Genomic DNA, 15,369 nt, shown 5'->3' on the forward strand with positions numbered 1-15,369 from the left:
ACTAAAATGTCTGACGCTTTTCACGCAGTAGCTCCGTTTGACTTGGACGAGCACAGAAACGGAACAGTGGAATTAAAAACGTTTACACGGCTGAAACGTTCGAGTTGTGACGCGCGAAATATTTTGTCATTTTTATTACGGACAACATGTATTCGTCGGTTACTTAACGCTTGGCATAGAGTAAGTTACTGTAACAACCGATAACAGAATAACTGTGTGATATTTTGTTCTCGTTTTTAATACTTCTTCGCGATCCAATTGTATTTTATTGGCCAGTGACAGTTTTACGGGATACCGCTAAGAATGAACGTGTTTCATTTGTGGTATTTAATCGTAGTAAATATATATGAAAATCAAGTACTCTACACCTTATATTACAGTACGTTACTTTATTTCATATTTTCTCGATCAAGGTATATTTTTACGATTTGAATCGTTTGATATTTTAATATTTCGTCTATTAACACTGTGTCAGAAATACCTTTTATTGTGAAAATCCGGAATGAAAATTGCTATTATTGATGATTAAGTAGATTATATGACTGCTCCTTGTAACAAGGTTCTTGTGTGTGTATGCACATGTGAATGTTTGTATTCAAAATGTATCAATCTTGTTTTATACGAATATGAATTCTTTTCTACGATACTCGCAACACGCGAAAATTACGATAAAAATGTTATTTATGTGATTAGTAATTTCATGTGCAGGAAATTTGATTGTTTTTGAACGTTTATGTTATAAAAAAATTATTATGTATTTCGATGAGAGTGTAAAAGTTTTTGTTTTTTAGAGTTTAACATATATTAAGTATGAAAAATAAAATTTTCATCGATACTTATAATAGTTGCTCGAAAGAACAATTACATATGCGATAAAATAAGACCTTGTCAATGACAGAGATAGACATAGCGATAAATTCACCACAAGGTAATTTTTCTTGGTGATTTGTTTACTTCCACTAATGTACCAACATCATTTTTTTCATTATTTTGATATGATTTTGTACATAGAAGAACCCGAAAAGAAAAGTATTAACACAATGTCACAGTCGGAGGATGCTTATGCTCCAGAGGAACCAACACCAGACATTCCAATATCTTTGCTTGACATACAAATGCCAGAAACACCGGATAGCACAAAAGGTCAAGTCAGTGATGGAGACACGCCCAGGTTGGAAAGTCCTAAAATGCTTAAACCTGTGCTAGGAAAAGTACAAGCAAAAAAAAGATTAATGGCATTTGTCAATAAGTTCAGCGTGCTACCAAAGGTTCCAAATAAATCCAATTTAGTTCAGACTCACTCTGCAAAAAGTTCCAAGTCTAAAATAAGTGATAGTAAGTCTTTACAAAATGAATCAAGCGCAGGGTTAAGTATGGATTCGGACTCTATGCAACAGTTCCATAATCGTCATTCAAGTAGTGGGAAATTAAAAAAAAAAACAGGTATCATTAAATGAATTTAACTTAATGCGTTCACAGTCCACTGACCTATATGTGGGTTAGACATCTGCCGACCCATACATAGTTTAGGACATTTTTCATTTGGAAGTCTGCAAATTATAATTTTTCTAAAATTTATAAAGAACATAATCACATCACCTATACAACAGTGTTTATATTGTTTAGCAAAAAAAAAAAGCAGTTATTGTTATAAGCTTGTTACTTTTTGGAATGTGTGAGTAGATCCACACTTTCAGACCTGGACAATGAACGTGTTAATGTATTTTCTAACATTAGCAAAATGTATATTTTAATTATTTAATAATGCAACTATACAGAAGGAAAGATACTGGCTATTGAAGAAATTAGACGAGAAGAGTCTAAAAGTAAAATGTTATTGGCAGAAGCTATGGCTGCAGGTACTTAATTGCATAATATGTAAGAGTAGGATTGATTATATACAATAATTTATATTCTTTGCAGCTAGTTTAGAGGAAGATAGCTATGCAAATAGAAATGGACAAAATTTATTAGAAAATGTAAAAAGTATGAGAGACAGAAATAGACAAGATAATATTAGCGTTTCTCGTAAAAGTGCTTTAAAGTCATTGATAGAAAATAAATATTCCGAAAGGTATAAAAATCTTGTTTTATAATACAAGTATTGCAATTATTGTTGTATGTGATTGTACTACTTATATTTTTTGCTGAGCATAGATGATGTTTAGAATTTTTTTTTAAGGAGGCGATATGGTAGAGAAGAACGGAAAACTAGCATATGTAGAGAAACGAAAGATTATAACGGAAGTAAAGAACGGTATTATAAGGTCTCCTCCTACGATAGAGAACAACGTAGAAAAGAGAAAGATAAAAAAGATGATAGAGATAAGCGAGATGATACTAGTAAATATGAAGAAAACCGAGATAGAAGAGACGACGAACGGGATAAAAAGGATAATGAAAAAGATAGGTGGGATGATATAAAGGAAAAAAAAGTAACAAGGGAGAAAAAGGAGAATATTAGGGAAAAGAGAAGCGTTTCAAGAGAAAAGAGTTCAGAAGTTCGAGACAAAAAAGAGAAAGATAACAAAGATAAAGATAAGGGAAAAGAGAAAGATACAACGATTACTTCGTGGACAGAGTTGAAAAAGTGTGGTATAATGATGGACGATATTATTAACATTAGAAGACGCGATTACTCGGAACGATCAACAAAGAACAGGTTTGTTCACGTTTGAAAGATACTTGGATTCATTTATATGGTACTTGAAATATATGTTTTATGTAATAAATAAATGTTGAAAAATATGTTTTACAGAATAGCTGAGGATTATCAACGTTACTTTGAACAAATGTTACTATTAAACAATTATCGTTCGAAACGATACGCTTATACTGCCGAAGGACTTGACGGACCTAAAGAATATCCCCCTGAATCAGTGAGAGTGACCAAACGAGGAAGGCCTCAATTACTTTACTGCGAAAATCCTCGTATATCGTTGTTTCTTAATCGCGAACAGGTTCTTCAAGTCGTCGCTGCTGATCGCCGTGAAAAGATGCGGGAGATATGCGAAGCAGATTTTACACGGTATATCAAAATGTCTTTTACCTCTTCAGTTTTCCTTTACCCATTCAGATCCTAACAATTCTAGAGATAATGCAGAAGAAGTGGAGAAGCCATCGCGTGTCCGTAATTGGTATCCGAAAACAGGCATGTGTAAATTCAGCGAAAAAACTAAATGGCAGTTCCCTATTAGCGTGCAACTTCCTAGATCAAAGTGGGACAGCGAAGACGAAGACAGGTTATCTAACGACACCGAGAAAGAACAAGAGAGCGAAGTAAAATCAGACGAAGTTATTTCGGAAAAAGGTAAACTTTTTAAGATATTAGTTGGAATGAAAACTTATTTTAGTGTTGGGGTGAGAGCAATAATAATGTACAAAATTTGTTTCAGAACAAGAGGCATTTTCTTCGCGTTCAAGCGTAGTAGACGAGGATGTTACCGTCAACGAAAAAATCATCAATGAAGTTAGCGAATCGTTTAACATCAAAGAAGTAAACGACGACGCTAGACAATCAACATCTCCGTTGCTACAATCTGCAGGTAACGAGAAATTGGCTTCGGAGTACGAACAATTCATGAAGATGGTTTGCACCGATATTCCTACGTCAGAGGACTACTCACCAAAAGCGATTAACACCAAATCCACTTCGTCGTTAAGTTATCACGACTTTAATATAGAAACCAATTTACCGGAGGACAATAATTTCGCGTTTGTAGAGCATAACGTAACTGAAAATTCAGATAAAGCCAATACAAGCAAAGCGGAGGAGAAGATCAAAGGCGACGAGAGTCGGAAAAATTTGGAGAAAATTTCTGAAGCCGTAGATGATCACGTGTCTTTAAGTAGTTCTCACATTCAGGTAGAGGAGTGCACAAGAGACAACGAAGAGATTCGCGAAAAAAGTGACACGGATGATTCCAGATCAATTCCCAGCGATTGGGAAAATGTTCAAATCAAAGTGGAACGTCTTAGCGACGATAACTCCGATTCGAGAGAGTCAAGAAAGAAGAAGAGACGAAAGAAGGTTACTTCCAGCAGCGAGTCGTCTAGCACATCGAGTTCTTCGGATTCCGAGGAAGAAACAAAAAGTAGGAGAAGGAAACGAAAGGTAACGAACGACGACTCTAGCTCAGATTCGGATAGTAGCGAGAGCAGCAGCAGCAGTAGCAGCAGTGACTCTTCTAGCTCCGACGACAAACGAAAGAAACGAAGGAAGAAGAAACGAAAGGCTGAGAAGCGAAAGAAGAAAGCGAAACGAATAGCCAGAACGAAGAAAAAACGAAGAAGAAAAGTAAGTTCCGACTCTAGCAACAGTGATTCTTCCGATGACAGACGGAAAAAGAAAATTGTAAGCAAAAAATCGAAACAGAAACAGGAAACGACGAAGAAGCAGGTTAACAACGAAGACATAGTAAAAGCAAAATCGCCTTTGGAGTCTCCGTCGCTAGAAAGCGCGAAGCTGATGCGTTCGCGTGTTTCGACGAAGAAGATCAAGGAAGAGACCAAGGTCGAATCTAGAAAGAGATCCACGGAAAAACGTGACATTTGGGGCAAAGAAAAAGAACTGGCGCGTAAAGTGATCATCGACAATAGTGCGTGTACCAAAGCTCGCAAAGACGAGAGTCAAAGGAGCAAAGTTGAAGAAAGATACTTGGAGGATTGGGAAATGGATTCTGTGACCATATCGCCGCAGAAGGGAGACAGAGTACCGAAAAGTGTTATCGAGAAAATAGAAAATCCAATGGTGGAAGATCTTAAAAAGGCGGAGAAAAAAGACGATCGAAATAAGAAAGATGAGCGAATCAAAAAGGACGAACGGCTGAAAGAGCAGTGTTCGAGCATCGGTACAGAAATCGTGCAAGGACAATCGAAAATTGAAGAAGACAACGACGCGAAAAAGAAAAAGAAACGAGATAAGGAGAAAAAAAATAGTAACGAATTTCTAGCCGATTGGGAGAAAGAAAGTGAACGAGTGTCGCAGCATATGATGCAAGACGAGACAAAGTTGTCCAAGAAGTTGGACAGATCGAAGAAGGAGAAATGGGGAGAGACTGAATTTGATACTCTAAATGTCCTATCTTTAACGCAGTTGGAGAGGGAAGTGAATAAAAGGCAGTTATTGGCAGATGATTGGGAAGTCGATAGCTTGGAGGCTGCACCGGACTTATCGATCAACAAAAAGAAGTCCACTCGCGGTTCGAAAAAAGTGGAGAAAGAAGTTCGTTACGATAAAAAAACCGACACGTACATCTCTATAGAGAAAGAAAGTTCAAGAGAATCGAAGAAGAGGCAAGATCGACTCTCCGCGATGAGAATCTGGGAAGAAGAGCAGGAAGAAGGTGAAAGGGAAGCTATGATTCTTATGGAGCAAAAGACTAAAAGAAAAAGGGACGAATGGGACATCGAGGAGGAATCGTACTTGCGAGAAAAGAACGAGAGAAAAGAGGCTATAGAAGACAACATCTCTAAGATTGATATTCACAAAGAAATAATTACAGCTAATAACGACATAGATACATCAACAAAGCGCGAGACAAGTACTGTTAAAAAGAATAAGAAGAGTCGTTGGGATATAGCGTCACAGTCTGAAGAAAAAATCGAACTTAAAGCACCTGTTATGTGGGAAGAAGAATGCGCAGAATGGGCAGCTATAAACAAATTCGAATGTAAAAGTGATAAAATATTCTTAGAACGTTGTGATTCGCTGTTACCTAAGAACAAGATAAAAGATGAGGACATTTGTATGGTTAATCAACAATCGAGAAAGTCTATGTCAAAGAATTCAGATATTATTGATTTGTTCTCAAGGAATTCTCAAGATGTGAACTTACTAGAATCATCCTGGGCCACGGAAGAGCTTATTAAAAGCAAGTCACGAATAAAGAACTTGGAAAACAGTTCTCAAAGAGACATATTCTTCGAAAAGACAAAGGAAGAAACTCTTGCGTCGGTTATAAAGGAACATCAGGCTGTAGAACAATTGAAAGACATGTTTGAAATGGATGTAAAGTTAACTAGGAAGAATATTGAATTATATAGTCCTAGTTCTCCAGCACCGTCTCAAAAATCCGAGGTATGTTTTTACATATTTCATTAAATTCGTTTCTCGTAACAGTAAACGAAAATTACATTGGTATTTTTTATATTTATCATGCGTATTTATAATTTAAAATAGACAATTTGGTATTTGCTAATTTTTCAGGATATGGAAACATTTGACAAAGAACACACGAGCTCATTACATCTGAAAGAAGATTTCTCTCCGGACAAGTTGAAAAGGGAGACTTCGATCAAGTCCGACGAAGAATCCATTTCTGTTTCCAACATACCTCTTCAGATAAAGTATCGAGAAGACAAATACGCGATGTCTACAGTAACGAAAGAAGAGTTTGAAGAACTTCTGGGCATGCAAGCAGAGGATCAACTGACTCCAAAAAAATTCGACGTAAACAAAGAGTTTGAAGTGTTGCCCGGTATGCTTTCGATCAACGAACCATGTCTTGAGACAAACGCTTACAAACGACTGCGAATGGACATATTCGCTGAATACGAGTCGGACGAATCTCGTGGTAAATTGATTGCGAAGAACGTTGAAGTGGCATCGTCTGCTAGTACGAAAGAGGACGAGTCGAACGAAGGGAAAGCAGCTTTGAAACTGATCCCCAAACAATTGTTGGTTCGACGTAATAACGAGCGCGTGAAAACGAAATTGATCTCGGACGATCCCATGCAGCACGCAGCAGCTCTTTTGACGATCCAAAAGAAATTGCGAGAATCACACACTGTGGAAATTGACGCGAAAAACAACGTCTCTTGCGAGGATCCTTCAAATGAGTTTATGATCGAATGCGAGAAAACAACCGACACGTCCGTCTGTAACGTCATTCCTACGGAACAGACCACTGTCACCGATGTTAAAGTCGACTCCAAAGATTTGTCCATAACGGTAAAAACTTCGATCACAACCAAATCGGAGTCACCAGGTTCGATAAAGTTCGACGTGGATCGCGTCGGGGAATATAAATTAAGCGATAAAGGGATCGACAAAGCGGAGGAGCTTAAGAAACCGAGATCCAGTGGCAAAGATGTCAGTGATACGGAAACGCAGACTAGATCGCTGATCGGGGAGCAGAGAAAGAGAAGTCCTGGTAAGAAGGAAAACGATAAACGAGTCAGTGATCGAGGTAAAGAGAGGAGGGAGAGGAAATTTGATGATAGAGATAGAAATGACAGAAGAGATAGTAGAAGTTTGAAACAGGACTACTCTGATAGTAGAAGGAGATCGAGTCCTTCGAGTAGTCGTGGCAGAAAACGAAGAAGCGTTAGTCCACATGCCTCCTGGGAGAGAGAGAGAAGTCACAGCGAGAGTCATAGTCGTAGTTGGAGTAGAAGCAGAAGTAAGAGTCCAAAGAGGAAGGATGAATCGATCGCCTCTTCGAGCAGGGAGAAACGACCCAGTAGAATCGACGAAGAGAGATGTGGTAGGCCTAGGGCAGACGATAGGAGAGAAAGACCTATGCGAAGTCCTTCGCGACCCAACGCTACAGCATATAACAAAGGTATACTTTAACTTTCCACGATTCATCCCATCTTCCCCCCAAATTATAATAACCTTCCTTTGTGAAACAATGTTCAACTTGAGTTGTATAAAGGCTGTCGTTGGACAGTGTTGCTTGACTTTGGTACTTAACGATTCGTATCGATTATTTTTAGACCACTTCAAAAAGTATGGACCCACCAAAGGGGATCGCGATGATTGGAGTAGGAGAAAGTATGACCCTATGGAAAGGGATCGAGAGAAAGAGGGAAGACCGTACGATCCTATGGAAGTGTTGAGGGAAAGAAACATTGACCCCGATAGGCACAGAGAGGGTAGATTTAGAGCAGAAGAAGTCGATCGATCTTTTTGGCCATACGAATCTGAAAATGTGTCACACGATGGAAACGAATCGTTAGATTCTTACGCCAATGGCCAAGCATTGGATCTCGATTACGATGAGAAAGCATACTATAGAGATGAGAGTATCGAAAGAGATAACTTGGAGGGTCCTCTTCGTTCCATGACAAAGTTCAAACAAAGGTACTACGTATGTTTTAACAGAGTAAACCTGTCCTTACAGAAATAGCTCGTCCAAATCTGCGGCACATTATACTTTTAACGCTAAAAATTATTGTGTTATTTTAACAGGAGAAGCAGATCTAGTACAAGAAGAGACAGACAATGGGAGAAAGAAAGAGATTCGTTAGATTTGGACAGACATGGACATGCTCGAAGAACGGAAAAAATGCCACCGTCGAGAGGACGTTCTCCGCCTCGACTGCGACGTTCATCGCCCAGAGTATCGCATGAACGCTTCAGACGCGGATCTAGATCGCGATCGAGATCGTGGTCGCGATCACGTACTAGGTCTAGATCAAGAACGCGATCCCGTTCACGATCAACGTCGAGGTCTAGGTCGATGATGCGATCAAGATCGAGATCCAGATCGAGATCGCGATCGCGGACTAGATCTACTTCGAGGTCAAGACTGAGGAGTCCCAATCATGGTTTAAGAATGACGGAACATTTACAATCCTCCAGGTGAATATTAACAGAATGTTGATAATATTAATTGTTGCTCGTGTTGGACGGTCGATAAGCAGTAGTTTTACTGTCAATTCAGATCACCCTCTCTGGGACGAGGTAGAGTCGGCGAAAGCTCAAGGGAAAGGAAGGATGAACACGATAGTAGGAATCTAAATACCTGTGCCGAGAGGGGTAGACGCATAGAAACGATTGTTCAATCCGTATCCGGACTGTCTAGAGTTACAGCTGATTCGGCCGTATTACACTCGGAAATGCACATCGGTGACAATATGGAAACAGTTGCATCTAGTTTTCAATATACAAACGAAAACGAAGTTGGGAACGAATATTACTATAGCGAGAATAATTTAACCTATCCGCCGTGTATCGACGACTCAACGACGAGTTCACCGAAACGTTTGTCCCTCGACGATAGGTAATTCTCACGTTGTGTCGTGTTCGGAACCTTGGTATTTAACCAGCCTTCCTTTCCACTGCTCCCCAAACCTGCACACCGACTACTCCCAACACCGAACAAAACCATATTTTCCGCTTTGCACTCGTTTAATATATCCATTATTTATATTGTAGACTGGAACTCGAGCTGGGAATTAAGAAACAGCAAGACAGCGCGGGAGTGATGAACGATTATCCTGATAATTACAATTCCAACTTGTGTTATCCATCATCGCCGCAACAACAAATGCTGTATCGTCAGCAACCTACAGTGTTACAAGTATGCGTTTTTTCTTTGTATACATTTTAAAAAGAGAAGACAATTTAAATGGATTAGTACAGAATTCATTTGATGAACTCTTGTCACTGAGAATATTTATGTTATAAATAATTTTCGTGTAGGGGTAGTATGTACGGTTTACATATTTATATTGAATATTTAAAAGGTGGGCAACGTGTTGCAAGTGGTACCAGCAGACTTCAATGGAGTTCCAATTGCACGTAGGGAGCCAACAAATTCCACACCAGCTCCCATTGTACGAGGTTCTAGCCAAGTTGTACGCGTAGGTAATGTTCTCCAAGTTGTGCCGACATCGTTAGACTGGAGTGGTGGGCAATCCTCGTCAGTCGACCAACCAGCAGGGATGATGTATTCCGCGACAGTACCACAGCCTTCTCCAGTACCTTCAGTCCCTCCTATCTCTGTACCTGTTCCAGTTCCAGTTCCTATGCCAGTACCAGTTCCATCCGTGATAAGTACATCAACGCCAGTTTCCACATTGTCCCCGGTCCCATTATCTCTCACTGTACCTGTGCCGGTTCCGGTTCCAATTCCAGTGCCGCAGACGACGTTCCCCAGAACAGAAGTTGCACTTCCAAGTAAGTCAATTGAAAGTTTCAGTCATAGTCTTCCAATTTAATCTTCAAAAGTGAAGATTCCAATCTTCACAAGTAAACGAGTTATCCGGGTGAGATCAGTCTCAGATACTCCACTCTGTATTATTGTTTATCTTCCGAATGTGACTAACAATACATACTGTTCGTTTGATTATTTCTTCGTAGAAGTACCAGTTCAGCCAGTATATAATTACGAGGCTATTCTTGAGACTCGTCGCAAAGAAAGGGAAGAACGCAAACGAGTGCGGGAGATGAGGAGGAAGGAGAAGGAACGCAGGCGAATAGAGCGGATTAATCGACGCGCACTTCGACTGTTGGAAAAGAATAACTTGCGTCAGTCGGATAACGAAGGTCAATCAAAGACCTCGGGCTTGGATCCGGCTGTCTTGAAAGCTCTTCGAGAAGCCGAAGAACAAACTGATATGGAACAGCAGCAAACATCTTCTGTAGCTTCTGATAAAGAAGAAGAACCAGTTGCTACATCCTCTGCTGCTGCGGAAGAAGAAGACGCGATTGCCGATGAAGATGAGGAGGAGGAAGAGGAAGAAGAACCCGAGGTAGAGGACGACGAAGAAGATGAGGAGGAACCAGAAGATGACGAAGAAGAAGAGGAAGAAGACGATGAAAAGACTTTGTTACGATTAAACAATCAACGAAACGAAGTGGACGAAGTTGCCATAGCGACGACAAGCGAAACTAGCAAAATCCAAGTCGAAATGGAGTCCTTAGAGTGGCCAGAATTACCACCACCGCCCTTAAAGGGAATTTTAGTTGCTCATGGTTTTAGGTATGCGAAACTATCGAGATTCGGAACATTCTCAGGGATCTCGTCCTGATTTCTACGGACATTCCCGTCCCAATACTCCTAATTATTATATGTTTACGTTTTAGAAGATCCTTGGTCCCTAACGGTAACTTGGACGATTTATCTACTCCTGAAAATGAGAGCGAAGACAACGCAGACAGAGAAGGGTTGGAAATAGAGAGAAACCATGAATTCAATAAGGATGAAACTGGTGACAATAAGTTTTGGAAATCAAAAGCTCAAACCAAGACGAAATCGAGGTCAGTGAAACTAAACAAAAAAAAACAAAAGAGTAAAAAGTCGGTCCAATTCGCGGATGGAATCAAACCTGGAGAAGGTACGAGCCCTAGTGGCGGTGAAGGAGATATGCCATCTCCTCCGCCTCCGACAGCCGTGATTACTCGAGATGGAACTCGAAGATCGAGCTCCAGAAAGAGTAGGAAACAAGAAAAGAGAACACGACCACCGAAGGCAAAGAAAAAAGTCAAGGTTTGTTTCATCCATTTTCATTTGTAAAGTCAGATTTTTCAATTGCGTTAGACAACTGAGTCTTCGCAGTTGTCTTGAAATTGAACATACCAATTCTGGTTATGCTTTTTAATATCAGTAGTCTAACAAGTGATATTTGTCAGGTAAAAATTATAAAATTGAAGAAGCCGCGCGTCACTCCGTTAACAGCGATGATGATGGACGATTCAGACGAGCTAGACGATCGTTCCCCGCCGCCACCACCTCCTGGTTCACCGCCGCCGCCACACCTTTGGCCAAGCTATCTTTCCGCTTATAATTCTACGGCACGACTTAGCGAAGTTCAAGTGACAACGCCTGCGACCCCGAACGCCGCTCAAGCTCCTCCACCTCCCACTCCTTTGCCACTTTTAGTTCCTCCTCCTCCTCTAAATTATACGATACAACCTTGTAGCAAGGCGTAAGATCTTTCGTGTATTTTAAGAAAAATGATATACACGCCAACGTGTGACGTCTTTAAGTTAAAACTTGTAAATTGAACACAACACGAATAGATTCGTTTCTCCGCGTGAAAAAATGGAACTCAAGAACGTGAGGTGGTCTTGGTTACGAAGGCGACCCAGGATGCCGAATTTCGTTAAAATTTCTGCGCGGGACTTAAGAAAAATTATGTATTATTGTTAGTAACAATTTTTATCGGTTGTTCTCGCTTTCTGTAAATAGCTTCATTTTTCGCGATACAACCGTGTTATCCTCGGTACGAAGAGTCGCGTGCGACGAAGTGTTCCATTGCGTCCAAGTCTCGATGAATTCGTGTTACGTACGATATATTTTCGATACGATAAAAAAAAAAAAAAAAAAGAGATCGAATACAATGGAAATTGTAAACTTAACGCGAGTGTAATTTATAACTTGAGACTCGGACTTTTTAAGACCGATTGTTAATAGCACCTTACACTGTTGAAGATGTAAGTAAGATGGTACTCGTGAAAGGCGAATTTATCATTGTATATTTTACTTTTATAGTTTACCACGAACTGTCTTCAACTTAGACATAGTTGAAAAATGGGTCTTGATGCAATTCCATTCATTTTTTTTTTTCTCTCTTTGTTTTCTCTTCATTAAAGCTCATTCTATTTGCAGAAAAAGAGCCTGTACATAACGCGGGAATAGATGCGATTAGACCAAATTTCATATTAATCGATGAACAAGGCAAATATAAATTAATAAAATGAAGCTGAGCTTAATCAACTAGTTCTCTAAATTTTTACATTCTCTGTACATAATATCGATCGATCATTGCTCGAACACAGATCGTTTCTTTTTACTTCGTGAATGCTATTCTGCTTTATGCGAAACGATATTTCTCATCATTAATAAGACGTTCAACTGCCCATAGTTATCTGAATTCCCACAACTTTTTGAAGGATATCGATTTGTATTAAAAATAAACGTAATTCTTTTAATAAATACTGTGCTTTCATTGAAGAGCTTACGCAAATCGTATCATTAAGGCGTATCTGTATTGATAAATATAGTACGCTTAATAAAAGAGTTTATTCGACTTAGATAAGAGTTTGGTAATGCAAAGTATTTCGATGTATCAGTCTAAACAATTCAGTCTCTGTGAATAACTTTAATCGTACAGTTGAATATATTTTAACTAGAACCGATAAAAGGCTAATTTTTAGTTTCAAGCAAATAGAATAATGAAAGTGGCTATCGTTGGAGGTGGAGTGGTCGGTTTAACAACGGCTTTGCAGTTGCAACGAGAGTTACGTAATGTCCAAGTCGGGGTGTTTGCTTCAGACTTCGATCGCACCGTCAGCCATGTTGCTGCTGGAATATTCAGAGTCAGCTCTTCGTACTCTGGACCAACCGAAAAGATAACCAGGTGCATAACGTCGGATACAATAAACTCACTAAATGGTTATTTTTCTCAATTGAATCCTTTTTCAGGGAATGGATACAAGATTCGTATGAATATTACGATAATATCCGCAAAACGCACGAAGCTTCGTTCGCTGGAGTAACAAGTATTTCCGGTTACATGTTTGCCAACTCCTCTTCAGAAACCGTTAAGGTTTACTTATTTTAAAAACATTTTTTGATACAGAAATTTTATGTACATAAAATAGTATTTTATTGCAATTATAATAACAGATATTATTTGAGAATTAAATGCATCATTTGAACGATATCTTTTACCGAGGTTTAAAATAAATTTTAACGTTAAAATTGATAATTCTTTATTTTCTCTACTTTGTAACAGAGTTACTGGATCGAAAATTTGGTGCCAGTATACAGGAGAGCTACGAACGAGGAGTTTCAATTGGTTGGTGGTAACTGGAAATATGGATCGTTCTTCACAACTCTCCTTACAGATTGTAAACTGTACCTTCCATGGGCACGCAGGAAGTAATTAACTCTATCGTCAAATAATGCTACAGTTTAAAATAAAAATTATGGAATTTTCTCATATTTACAGATTACAAGAAAACGGAGCCAAACTGGAAATTAAAAAACTGACCTCCTTGACAGAATTGGCTACAGACTGGAATATGATTATAAACTGTACAGGTTTTGGTGCACGATCCCTGTGTAACGATAGACGTCTTGTTCCTATACGTGGCCAAGTAATCAAAGTACGAACCTCTTAGCATAGAAACCTGTTTCACGTTAACAAACAAAGGTATAATTTGTAAACGTTATAAAACCACTAGGTACAGGCACCGTGGCTGAAAACATTCTTTTACGGCGAGTTGGACACTTACATTATACCAGGATTTAATGGTATGGTCACTCTCGGAGGCTCGAGAAGTTTTGATTCCGAAAATATGAAACTGTGCCCACACGAATCGGCGGCAATTCGCGAGAGATGTGAGAATTTCGTGCCAGCCCTAAAAAGAGCCACAGTTTTACGCGAGGAGGTCGGTTTGAGACCGCACAGGGAAAACAATGTTAGAGTAGAGGCCGAGCACATTACAAACGGATCTTCCAAAGCCATTGTTAGTTTCGGAGGAATGGTTTATTCCGTTGAATTTGTTGTTCAATTTCGTTATCACCGATGATATGTGTGTTACAGTTGGTGCATAATTACGGACACGGTGGATACGGAGTATGTACAGCCCCTGGAACTGCCAAGTACGCCGTGACATTAGCAAAGGAAATGCATGGGTCCTCTGTTGCAAAATTATAATCAATGAACAAGTAATATACAACATTAATTATAAAATCTGTTAACACGTTCTGCGCTAGACTAATTTTCGGTAATTGTTCGTTTATACCGCGTGGGTCCAAACTGCTTCAAAACTGTTCCATTCAAGGTGTGTATCAGGAACTGTTCAAATTCGCTGATTGTTCACGCAGTTTGACAATCCAAATTGAGCATCCGTATATCCTTACCATTAAAGTAATTATACTCGGGGACGTTTTACGTGAAATAATTGTTCATGAATATATGCGATTTATTAACGAATTTACAGAAGAAAATCGTTAATACGCGCTAATACTGCGTGGTATAATTATGTTAACTTTTACGTGCAACACAATACACTCGTAGTCTGATTGTAATCGCACGCTAAAGTCGACAAATTTTGAACGTAACTAAAGTGTTTCTTTCGTTGCCAAGCGAATACATGGTATTTCTGTATAACCTCGTTCCTCTCATAATATGCTCCCAAAAAAAGCAGAACTATAAAACCCCCTTCACACGGAGCGTGTCTTTATGTGTGATTTCAAGCAAGTCATCTAACATGGTGCGTTGATAGGTAATGTAAAAAATTTAAGTAACAAAATACTGATTACTGTACTATACGTTCTCCCCTCGATACCATGCAACTTTTATTTGAAATAGTTTTTTTTTATAACAAGTAATATGTAGTTACGAAATTCAACCTGTATGTTTAACCATATGCTAGAAATCACGCGCAAGAATACGCTCCGTGTAAAGAAGATTTTAAGCGGAATCTTGAAACATCTTACGTCGCCTCTACACTTCAAAGGAGCAACGAAGCCAAATCAATGTGTTCACCCGTGACATCTTCCAAACAGATACGAGACTTCGCACATACAATGCGTATTTAGTGCAGACCGTGACGTACCATGGACAAGATGTTTAACAAATTCGTGAACATCTTTGCAAACTATTACGCATAGTTGCTTCTTCAAG

General features: G+C 39.2%; 2 protein-coding genes across 4 annotated transcripts; both read left to right on the plus strand.

The window, feature by feature from the left end:
• Positions 1 to 23: 23 nt before the first annotated feature.
• LOC143340751 (uncharacterized) lies at positions 24 to 11,662 on the plus strand. Of its 2 annotated transcripts, none has more exons than XM_076763032.1 (18): positions 24 to 180; positions 792 to 928; positions 1,012 to 1,443; positions 1,779 to 1,859; positions 1,924 to 2,074; positions 2,183 to 2,662; positions 2,759 to 3,028; positions 3,093 to 3,310; positions 3,396 to 6,079; positions 6,209 to 7,565; positions 7,720 to 8,086; positions 8,195 to 8,587; positions 8,670 to 9,008; positions 9,164 to 9,308; positions 9,475 to 9,907; positions 10,091 to 10,712; positions 10,817 to 11,219; positions 11,363 to 11,662. In XM_076763032.1, the coding sequence occupies exons 2-18, from the start codon at positions 892 to 894 to the stop codon at positions 11,660 to 11,662; spliced, it is 8,712 nt and encodes a 2,903-aa protein (XP_076619147.1). In that variant the 5' UTR covers positions 24 to 180; positions 792 to 891. The 2 variants fall into 2 exon arrangements, with proteins under 2 accessions (XP_076619147.1, XP_076619148.1); XM_076763033.1 differs by having other exon boundaries at positions 1,015 to 1,443.
• Positions 11,663 to 11,738: 76 nt separating this feature from the next.
• On the plus strand, positions 11,739 to 14,933 carry Daao1 (D-amino acid oxidase 1). 2 transcript variants are annotated; one of them, XM_076763061.1, is made up of 7 exons: positions 11,739 to 11,877; positions 12,890 to 13,092; positions 13,158 to 13,281; positions 13,471 to 13,616; positions 13,687 to 13,843; positions 13,922 to 14,206; positions 14,284 to 14,933. In XM_076763061.1, exons 2-7 carry the CDS (start codon positions 12,908 to 12,910, stop codon positions 14,395 to 14,397), a joined length of 1,011 nt encoding a protein of 336 aa, XP_076619176.1. In that variant the 5' UTR covers positions 11,739 to 11,877; positions 12,890 to 12,907; the 3' UTR covers positions 14,398 to 14,933. The 2 variants fall into 2 exon arrangements, with proteins under 2 accessions (XP_076619176.1, XP_076619174.1); XM_076763059.1 differs by lacking the exon at positions 11,739 to 11,877 and adding an exon at positions 12,028 to 12,166.
• Positions 14,934 to 15,369: the final 436 nt, after the last annotated feature.

The sequence above is a fragment of the Colletes latitarsis genome, chromosome 3 (genome assembly GCF_051014445.1).
Source record: "Colletes latitarsis isolate SP2378_abdomen chromosome 3, iyColLati1, whole genome shotgun sequence".
Lineage (NCBI taxonomy): Eukaryota > Metazoa > Arthropoda > Insecta > Hymenoptera > Colletidae > Colletes > Colletes latitarsis.

Excerpts from the sequence above, each read along its gene's own strand:
- LOC143340751 (XM_076763032.1), top strand. The coding sequence starts at position 892 with ATGACAGAGATAGACATAGCGATAAATTCACCACAAG. Across the intron at positions 9,009-9,163 it reads CGTTTGTCCCTCGACGATAG|ACTGGAACTCGAGCTGGGAA; the intron begins GTAATTCTCACG and ends TTTATATTGTAG. Across the intron at positions 10,713-10,816 it reads TTAGTTGCTCATGGTTTTAG|AAGATCCTTGGTCCCTAACG; the intron begins GTATGCGAAACT and ends TTTACGTTTTAG.
- Daao1 (XM_076763061.1), top strand. The coding sequence starts at position 12,908 with ATGAAAGTGGCTATCGTTGGAGGTGGAGTGGTCGGTTTAACAACGGCT. Across the intron at positions 13,844-13,921 it reads TACGTGGCCAAGTAATCAAA|GTACAGGCACCGTGGCTGAA; the intron begins GTACGAACCTCT and ends TAAAACCACTAG. Across the intron at positions 14,207-14,283 it reads ACGGATCTTCCAAAGCCATT|TTGGTGCATAATTACGGACA; the intron begins GTTAGTTTCGGA and ends TGTGTGTTACAG.